This window comes from Capsicum annuum, chromosome 12 (genome assembly GCF_002878395.1).
Source record: "Capsicum annuum cultivar UCD-10X-F1 chromosome 12, UCD10Xv1.1, whole genome shotgun sequence".
In the NCBI taxonomy this organism is placed as follows: Eukaryota; Viridiplantae; Streptophyta; class Magnoliopsida; order Solanales; family Solanaceae; genus Capsicum; species Capsicum annuum.
In genome coordinates this window covers 109,486,392-109,496,088 of record NC_061122.1, presented here as the reverse complement: position 1 = coordinate 109,496,088, position 9,697 = coordinate 109,486,392, and the positions used below count along the sequence as shown (strand labels likewise).

The 9,697-nt window shown below is 34.4% G+C and overlaps 1 protein-coding gene across 1 annotated transcript; it reads left to right on the top strand.

The window, feature by feature from the left end:
* The first annotated feature begins 801 nt into the window (after positions 1 to 801).
* On the top strand, positions 802 to 9,402 carry LOC107850900 (beta-galactosidase). The gene is made up of 19 exons (XM_016695710.2): positions 802 to 1,221; positions 2,060 to 2,155; positions 2,229 to 2,341; positions 2,416 to 2,482; positions 2,605 to 2,697; positions 2,832 to 2,975; positions 3,891 to 3,979; positions 4,080 to 4,185; positions 4,273 to 4,360; positions 4,872 to 4,990; positions 5,072 to 5,236; positions 5,394 to 5,566; positions 5,669 to 5,778; positions 5,982 to 6,091; positions 6,286 to 6,396; positions 6,473 to 6,583; positions 6,832 to 7,037; positions 8,149 to 8,485; positions 8,898 to 9,402. The coding sequence occupies exons 1-19, from the start codon at positions 1,057 to 1,059 to the stop codon at positions 9,006 to 9,008; spliced, it is 2,514 nt and encodes an 837-aa protein (XP_016551196.2). The 5' UTR covers positions 802 to 1,056; the 3' UTR covers positions 9,009 to 9,402.
* The last annotated feature ends 295 nt before the right edge of the window (positions 9,403 to 9,697 follow it).

Below are 9,697 nucleotides of genomic sequence, written 5' to 3'. Positions count from 1 at the left end.
ATATGTAAGTTTTATAAAGTGAGTTGTATAATTTTTATTATATTTATGTAAAAAAAAAAAAGTGAGTCATATAACTTTTATTATATAACTCACTTAAAAAGTGAATTATAAAATAAAAAAAATACATAACTCTCTTTTAAATAAGTTATGTAACTTTTATCATATAACTCATTTAAAAAGTGTGTTATGTAGAAAAAAAATATATAACTCTCTTTTTAAATGAGTAATGTACTTTTTCAAAAGTTTAACTTCATTTTACAATTTTCGTTAAAAATTATACATATAACTCTTTTGATTAAGCATATTATGATAACATATTAAATACATGACATATTTTAATATTTTTTTATTTTCAATACATATTTTGGTTCCGAACTTTCCCTAATACTACTACTACACTACTCTAGGCAGTAGGCAGGACAACAAATTTCTTTCTTCCCTTGTACTCTTGCTCAGTTCTAGAGCCTACAGGGGAAAGTAATGTGGAACTATGGACTCTGATACTTTGTTCATTTATTTTTATTAATTTAATCTATCAAAAATAATTATTTAATTTAAAAAGATATTTATAATTTTATTCTTATTTTTCCATTAGTATTAAATATTTTTTTATGTAGAATTATAATTATTTATATGTTTTTATGTAGAATTATGTCCACAATACAAAGTAGCCATGTCAAGTCTAATCTCCTCTCTCAAGTTTATTCTACTTGTCTTTAGCTTTTCTTAAATTCACTCTAGTTAACTTTTTATATGCTTTAATTATATTATTTAAAAAGGAGGTGTAAAATTAAATATGAACCAAGTATAAACATAAAAGAAAAAGCATACTTAGTTCTCTGGAGAACAAAAACAGCTGTTTTCCTTCTCCACTCTCCTAATTTATCTACGTAGTGAGTAGTGTACTTTTTTCAATCCCTATATAATTGCAAGAACAGAATAAAGTGCAACTTAATAAAGAAGGAATAATAATAAGGTTGGTGAGGAAGGAAGCTCATTCATTTCAGTGCCTTCTAAAGGCACAAACAAGCTTGAGGGGAAACTGAATTCTCCAACATGGATTCTTCTTGGATATCAATGTTAATGCTAATGTTATTATTGGGTTCATGGATTTCTTGTGTAACTGCTTCTGTTTCATATGACAATAAAGCTATCATTATAAATGGACAAAGAAAGATCCTCATTTCTGGATCAATTCATTACCCAAGAAGCACACCTGAGGTATACAGTATACTGTCATGTAAAAACATTTTACTTCATATTTTGATTTTGTTGTTCCATGTTTTTATTCAAGATAGTTGTTTTTGCAAAAGGGTGACTTAATAAGTTGCTCTTTCACTCTATCATTGAACTTTAATTCATTTCATTTTTTATTTTCAAGAAAAAAGGTTGTTTTGGTGTTTATCTATTAAGATTGTGGTTTTGGCAAATTATCTCATAAATAGTTGCTCTTTTTACTCTCTCATTGAACTTACAAGTTATTTAATCTTTTTTTTTTTCAAGAAAATGGGGTGTTTATCTTTGTCCTTGTTTTGGTGTTGATCTATTGAAGATTGTGTTTTTTGGTAAATGGATGTCTTAATTTTCTCTCTCACTGAACTTTAAAGTATTTCTTTTTCAAGATAATAGGGTGTTCGTCTTTTTCATTGTTTTGGTGTTTATCTATACGAGATTGTGTGTTTTTGGCAAAAGGGTGTCTTAATTAGCTGCTCTTTCACTCTCTCGTTGAACTTTGAAGTTTTCTTATCTTTCAAGAAAAAGGGGTGTTTATCTTTTCCTTGTTTTGGTGTTTATCTATTCAAGAATATGTTTTTTGGGGGCAAAAGGGTGTCTTAATTTGTTGCTCTTTCATTCTGTGATTGAACTTTGAAGTCTTATTTTTTATTTTATTTTTCAAGAAAAAGGGGTGTTTATTTATTCAAGATTGTGTTTTTATGGCAAATGGATGTCTTAATTAGTTGCTTTCTTGCTGAACTTTAAAGTTTAGTTTTTTTTTGTGTGTGTTTTTGTTTCAAGAAAAAGTGGTGTTTATATTTTTCCTTGTTTTGCGGCTACATAGATGTGGCCAGATCTTATTCAGAAGGCAAAAGAAGGAGGAGTAGATGTGATACAGACTTATGTTTTTTGGAATGGGCATGAGCCTGAGGAAGGGAAAGTGAGTAGACTCATTTCTTCAAATTTTTCATGTTTCCATCATTGCTGCTATTTAACGTACTTTCCTTTTCCAGTATTATTTTGAAGAGAGGTATGATTTGGTGATGTTCATTAAAGCGGTGCAAGAAGCAGGACTTTATGTCCATATCAGAATTGGACCTTATGCATGTGCTGAATGGAATTTTGGGTATGGCTCAAATAATGACACCCCATATAGGCATAAAGTTAAGTTCTTGATCATGTTATATGTTTCACTTTCAGTGGTTTTCCAGTTTGGCTGAAATATGTTCCTGGTATCAGTTTCAGAACAGATAATGAGCCATTCAAGGTTAGATCAAGATGTCATATAAGGATTTCTTCATTGCAACAATTTTCTGTACCTGTCTTCCTTTGATGTGACTGGTCTGTAATTTAGGTGTAATTGTTTTTTGTCTAAATGTTGTAATGTAGGCTGCAATGCAAAAGTTTACTACCAAGATTGTTGATATGATGAAGTCAGAAAATCTCTATGAATCTCAAGGTGGTCCGATTATTCTATCTCAGGTTGTTGAAAAAGTTTCAATCTCTTCTGTTTATCATTTTCTCCAGTAAATATTCCAAATTTGTCTGACAAGATTCTTCCAACAACTAAAACTAAGAGGTAAAATTGATGAAGATATCTGTCTTTGAAATGATAGATAGAAAATGAATATGGACCAATAGAGTGGGAACTAGGTGAACCTGCTAAAGCTTACTCAGAGTGGGCAGCCAAAATGGCTGTAGATCTTGGCACTGGTGTCCCATGGATCATGTGCAAGCAAGATGATGTTCCTGATCCTATTGTAAGTGGATTCTATAGAATTTATTAATTTTCTATCAAAATTCTTTGTATTTAATGCTATGTGCTCATTTCTAGCTGGGGTTCTTGTGCAAAAATTATTGTCAGTTGTCATTCTAGATGTTGTGAATTAAATAGGATACTTTTAACACCTGCACATGGGGTGGCTTTTGTTCCCACTCCTATCTGTTTTCTTATGTCTTAAAAAAATATTCAGTGGCCTTTGATTCTTGTAATCACCAACTTGTGAATGTATTTGTTTCTTAGCCGTTGTTTGATAGGATGCATTAGTAAAAATAATGCATGCATTAGCTTTGTGTATTGCTAAAACCTTGTTTGGTACACTTTTTTAACAGTAACTAATGCAAGCATGAGTTATACACTCTACTTGATATTATGCTATGTGTAACTAATCCATGACAAAGCATTGTGTAGCAACGAAAAGATTTTTGAGGCATGCATTAGCATGGTTAAAGACACAGTTGTCCCTCAAAACCTATTCCACATCCTTTCCACCATATTTGTGGAGGGTATTTTTTTAAACAAATAATTCCTCCTAGAAATTATGCAATGTATGTTATTTTTAATATACCAGACCAAACAGTGCGTAAGAAATAATCTCAACATTACTGGTACCAGCATTACTAATGCCAACATTACTAATACAACCTATTCAACATTATTCTTATACACCCTACCAAACGACCCCTTCGGTTTGCAAAAGAACATTCCTTACCTGTTTGAATCAAATTTACATCAAAGATATACTGTACCTGCCCTATTTCTGATAGCTACCTTTACTAATACGTTGAAACATCCTGGAAAACAACATGGATTGGCATGTATTCTGTTCTTTTTCTGTTTCAGAACAAAATTTCCCTGGTATTTTACCTTAATATATCAACTTTCCTCTTGTCAGATTAATACTTGCAATGGTTTCTACTGTGACTACTTCACACCAAATAAGGCTTATAAACCGAAGATGTGGACTGAAGCCTGGACAGCATGGTAACCTGCATATACATCTCTCATATGCAATAGGTGAATAATATCTTATTACATCTTTGCTAGAGTTCATGACGGAATTCTGTTTTGATAATGCTGGCAGGTTTACTGAATTTGGAGGTCCAGTTCCTTACCGTCCTGCTGAAGATATGGCATTTGCTGTCGCAAGATTTATACAAACGGGAGGATCCTTCGTCAATTACTATATGGTAATTTGTTGGACTTTGACATTTAGAAGTCTTGTGAATCCAGGAGATTTATGTTGTTCTATGATTCTTTATTGTTGATTTTGCCAGTATCACGGAGGAACAAACTTTGGAAGGACTTCTGGTGGCCCATTTATTGCTACTAGTTATGATTATGATGCACCCTTAGATGAATTTGGTACGTTCTGTGTTAAAATTTATGTTTGGATTGAACATCTTAATGCAAGGAGATGGTTAAGGATCAAAAATCAGTTTCCTTTTTGTTCCATACAATCTAGTTCAGAAGGCAATATACATGTTGTAGTAGGTCATGCAAGCGCATTTACAGCAAAGCTGGTGACATCCATGTCTACTGGTTCGCCTAAATGAATTTTCCAAGCTTGATAGAATAAGTTCAACCACTTTTGGTAGCTTTGCTGATACTAATAGATCCATCAAATTATTTTCTTGGAAGTTCTGTTCATCATAAATGATATTATGTTTCTCAGTTAGTCTATGGCTGTTGATAAAAAATTACATGATACTATGTTGTTGTTAAGTTAGTCTACTTTGGGGAGAAAAAATTATGAGGTTTCTTTACTATCAAGTCCATGATTAGAACTAGGAAGATGTAGAAGATTTAGAAATAGAGCAAAGGAAGTGGAAATAATCATTTAGCTAAAGTGAACTTTTTGCCCTTTGATCTTCAGGGTTATTACGGCGACCTAAATGGGGTCATCTGAAAGATCTACATAGAGCAATAAAGCTTTGTGAGCCTGCTTTAGTATCTGGAGATCTAACTGTAACATCCTTAGGGAACTATCAAGAGGTGACGTTTATTTGGCTTCTTCTTAAATCAGTCAGCCTTACCATATTTGAAGTGAAAACAAACTTTCATTTTCTCTTGCAGGCCCATGTTTTTAGGTCGGAATCTGGGGTCTGCGCTGCCTTCCTAGCAAATTACAACCAGCACTCTTTTGCTAAAGTGGCATTTGGGAACATGCATTATAACTTGCCACCCTGGTCTATCAGCATTCTGCCTGACTGCAAGAACACGGTCTATAATACTGCGAGGGTGAGAAAATGACTCGTCTCCTGAAGTACTTATTCTATTAGTGCATAACCATGAAAATATCTCACAATTTTGAATAACATTTACTTTCTTGAGAGAATGCTTTATACGTGACTCCAGAGCCAGAAGTCTGACAGCACACTCTTAATTCAATGTGAAGGTTGGTGCTCAAAGTGCTCAGATGAAGATGACTCCAGTAAGTACAGGATTCTCTTGGGAGTCATACAATGAAGACGCACCATCGCATGAAGCCGATACATTCACAGTTGTTGGGTTATTGGAGCAGATAAATATCACAAGAGATGTATCTGATTATTTGTGGTATATGACTGAGTAAGTGCTTCTGGTATTGCTTCACAAACAAATAAGGTAGTTAATCACACTCAAACTACTTTAGATTGCTCACGTGTTTTGATTAATAATGTTTACCTGCAGCGTCGAGATTGATCCAACAGAAGGATTTTTGAATAGCGGAAATTGGCCTTGGCTTACGGTCTTCTCTGCTGGCCATGCATTGCATGTATTCGTGAATGGCCAATTAGCAGGTCTGATGTCTTCTGTTACATACAATTGTGGTTTGAGCTCTTTTTAGTTTATTGTTTTTTATCGGAGGTTTGAGGATTTTTATTGCATACAATTTATGGCCAAGTGGGGAAACAATTTTGTGTAACAAGAAAAACTGATGTCCCAGTCAAGCGGCAGCGGCACATTGTTATTTAACATTTTTGTTCATCCCAACTTTCTGCAGGAACCGTGTACGGAAGTTTAGAAAACCCAAAACTAACTTTCAGCAGTGGTATAAATCTGAGAGCTGGCGTGAACAAGATTTCTCTGCTAAGCATTGCTGTTGGTCTTCCGGTTAGTTCCTCTCTCTCCACCCCCTCTTTCTCTATTGCATGTGTATATTATCACACATATGCGTGTTTATCTCGTCGCGGAAGTTACTAGGCTCTAGGCACTGCACTAAAGTGAAACTGATTTTGAGAGTTATACTTCGGCGTTTCCAATATGTGCTCATCAGATGTCTTGCTTTTACATGCGTTTGAATGTAGAATGTCGGCCCTCATTTTGAGACATGGAATGCTGGTGTTCTTGGACCAGTTTCACTTAATGGTCTTAACGAGGGGACAAGAGATTTAACATGGCAGAAATGGTTCTACAAGGTTTGTCTTTTTACATGTTCAAAAAAAATTGTTCGCTTAAATGCCTGGCTACCTGACTTCTCATTTGTTTGACCAGGTTGGTCTGAAAGGAGAAGCTTTGAGTCTTCATTCACTCAGTGGTAGCCCATCTGTTGAGTGGGTTGAAGGCTCTTTAGTGGCTCAGAAACAGCCACTTAGTTGGTATAAGGTGCATAACTCATATCTTCTCTGCCATTTTAGTTATTAAAGTAAAAAGTTATCCTTCAATAAGACAGGAATATTTGGTTCCTCTAAAGCTTAGGCATTACTTAAAGGAGTAAGCTTTACAGGGGCATGCTGTGCTAATGCCCCCTATGCTAACATTTACTGTAACATGGATCATCTCAAGAATTCAAATTTCTTTGTCTTCAAAAGACCTGAGGAAAGGACCACTAAATCCTTTTACTGTGTTTGCAGACTACATTCAGCACTCCAGATGGAAATGAGCCTTTGGCTTTAGATATGAATACCATGGGCAAAGGTCAGGTATGGATAAATGGTCAGAGCCTCGGACGCCACTGGCCTGGATATAAATCATCTGGAAGTTGTAGCGTATGTAACTATACTGGCTGGTTTGATGAGAAAAAGTGTCTAACTAACTGCGGGGAGGGCTCACAAAGATGGTAAGTGTTCGAGTTTTGCATTTAGTTACTGCAGTAATTTTAGTTTAATAAATTGTTTAGGTTGTTTTAGTTGTTGAGAATCTTAGATTTTAAATTTAAATTGTGCAGATATTTTACTGTATGTTGGCTATTTAAAGCCTCTCCATGCTTAAGAAATTTATTGAAACCTGTTAAAAGCTTATTGAAAGCTATTGAAAGTTATTCAATCCATTGACGCCATTTTAAACCCCTTTTTTGCTGCCCCATCTTTTTTTAAAAAAACCAACAGTGGTATCAAGAGCTTCATTGATCTTACAGGATCTGTGAATTCTTCCAAAGCGCTACCATATCATTTTAACTCGTCAGGGCTACCATTTTTAACCCGTGCTTATTTTCAAAGTGTTGGGCTATTTTCAATCAAAAAGATGTCAAGCAACAGTCTTTCTTTGACTGTTCCAAAAATTTCACAAACAAAAATAATAAAAATTGTTTTGTGAAAAAATCATATCTTGAAACCTATGCTTTTTGTGATGTGATGAAAGAAAAATTCTTACAATATTTAATGAAGCCTATGAAAGCTCTTTCAAACAAGACAAGATTGTTGATGTTGTTCTTTAAGCAAAAAACCAAAAAAAGAAAAAAGAAAGTCCAAATTCAAAAAAGAAAAAGATCAAGAAAAATCCAGATCAATTGCAAGAGCACAAATTGAAGAGGAGCAACTTTTAAATTGCAGTAACTAAAGCAAAGGAGGAGTGTTGAGTTTTGCATTTAGTTGTTGCAGTAGTTTTAGTTTAATAAATTGTTTAGATTAGAATGAATATAAATTTTGAATTTTGAATTAGGTTGTTTTAGTTGTTGAGAATCTTTAGGATTTTAAATTTAAATTATGCAGATTTTGTTTACTGTATGTTGGCTATTTAAAGTCTCTCTATGCTTAAGAAATTTATTGAAAGCTGTCAAAAGCTTATTGAAAGCTATTGAAAGTTATTCAATCCATTGAAAGCCATTTTAAACCCCTTTTTCGCTGCCCCATCTTTTATTAAAAAAACCAACAGTAAGTAATGACAACACTTCATGGATTTTCCTCTGCTGTAACTGGAAGCTCCAACTTAACTGAGAATCATAAATTCAGGTACCATGTACCCCGGTCTTGGCTATATCCAACTGGAAATTTGTTAGTTGTATTTGAGGAATGGGGAGGAGATCCTTGCGGAATCACTTTAGTCAAAAGAGAAATAGCAAGTGTTTGTGCTGATATATACGAGTGGCAGCCACAGTTATTGAATTGGCAGAGGCTAGCATCTGGTAAATTTGACAGACCTCTCAGACCTAAAGCCCATCTTCGCTGTGCACCTGGTCAGCAGATTTCTTCAATCAAATTTGCGAGCTTTGGAACACCAGAGGGAATTTGTGGAAGCTTCCAGCAGGGAAGCTGTCATGCCCATCGCTCATATGATGTTCTCGAAAAGGTATTTATGAATCATATTTTGATGAGTTGGCATTTTTAACTGAGTTATAGCCATCAAAATTGAGATTATTACTGTGTAAACGTGAGAGGCTACAATAACAACAACATGCCTAGTATAGTCCCACAGTGTCTGGGGGTAGAGTGTATGCAGACCTTACATACCTTGGAGGTAGAGAGGCTCTTTCTGTAGACCCTCAACTCAAGAAAAACAGTCCAACGCAGTCCAGCAAGAGAATAAACGGAAGTAAACATGAGAGACTGATTGGTAAATAACCGTGTTTTATCCCAAGAGTTCCTATCTTCTGTTCATATTACTTTCACCTGTTTTTTCTGATTTTAGTTAAGCAGCTCTATCTTAAGGGTCTGAACTAGACTGATTCAGCATCTTAAATTGGTAATTATTGTTTTTGTAGAATTGTGTTGGGAAAGAGTCTTGTTCAGTACAGGTAGCACCAGAGAATTTTGGAGGTGATCCATGTCGAAATGTTCTAAAGAAACTCTCAGTGGAAGCCATTTGTAGGTGATGATCCTGATGATACGAGTGAAGAAGTATTTTAAACATTTTTTAAGCAAGCTACTGGACATCCATAAATTCACAGTACCATTTTTGGCTTTGCTGGGAGTGAAGTTGTACAGTTAAGCAACACACCTCTTTGATCAAAGCTCACCTGATCGCAATGATGATTGACGACAGATTCTATACATTTTAGTTGGTGTAAAACAAGCATGTGCAGTTTCGTCCAAGGGCACATTGGGACGATTCTTGATGAGTCGATGTGCAAATTTTGTTTGTGCTATAGAGAATTGGAAAGCATTTTGCTTTTTCATGAACTTCAACATTGTTCAATCTATGTATAAGAAAGCAATAATTCATTGCTTTGCACATGGAGAAATGCCTTTTACGATGTTGCAGCACCATCAAGCTCTTCCATTTACTCCATTCTAGTTTGTTTATATGATTTTGACTTGGGAAGAAATTTAAGAAAGCAGTAATATTTTTGAGTCTCGTGGTCTTGAACTAAACATATATAATGTATTAAAATGCCTTTTTATTTTGTGATCTTAAACATATTATATGAAAAGTTAGAATTAAAGAGTTATCAAAAAGGAAGAATATAATACATAAATAAATACTCAAATTTGACATCAGAAAGTAAGTACTCGAATTTTAAGAATGCATATAAGCACTTGAATTTTAAGAACGCATATTTAG

Coding starts and splice junctions, on each gene's coding strand:
- LOC107850900 (XM_016695710.2), top strand. CDS start 1,057: ATGGATTCTTCTTGGATATCAATGTTAATGCTAATGTTATTATTGGGT. Junction 5,779..5,981: donor CGTGAATGGCCAATTAGCAG/GTCTGATGTCTT, acceptor AACTTTCTGCAG/GAACCGTGTACGGAAGTTTA. Junction 6,092..6,285: donor GCATTGCTGTTGGTCTTCCG/GTTAGTTCCTCT, acceptor GTTTGAATGTAG/AATGTCGGCCCTCATTTTGA.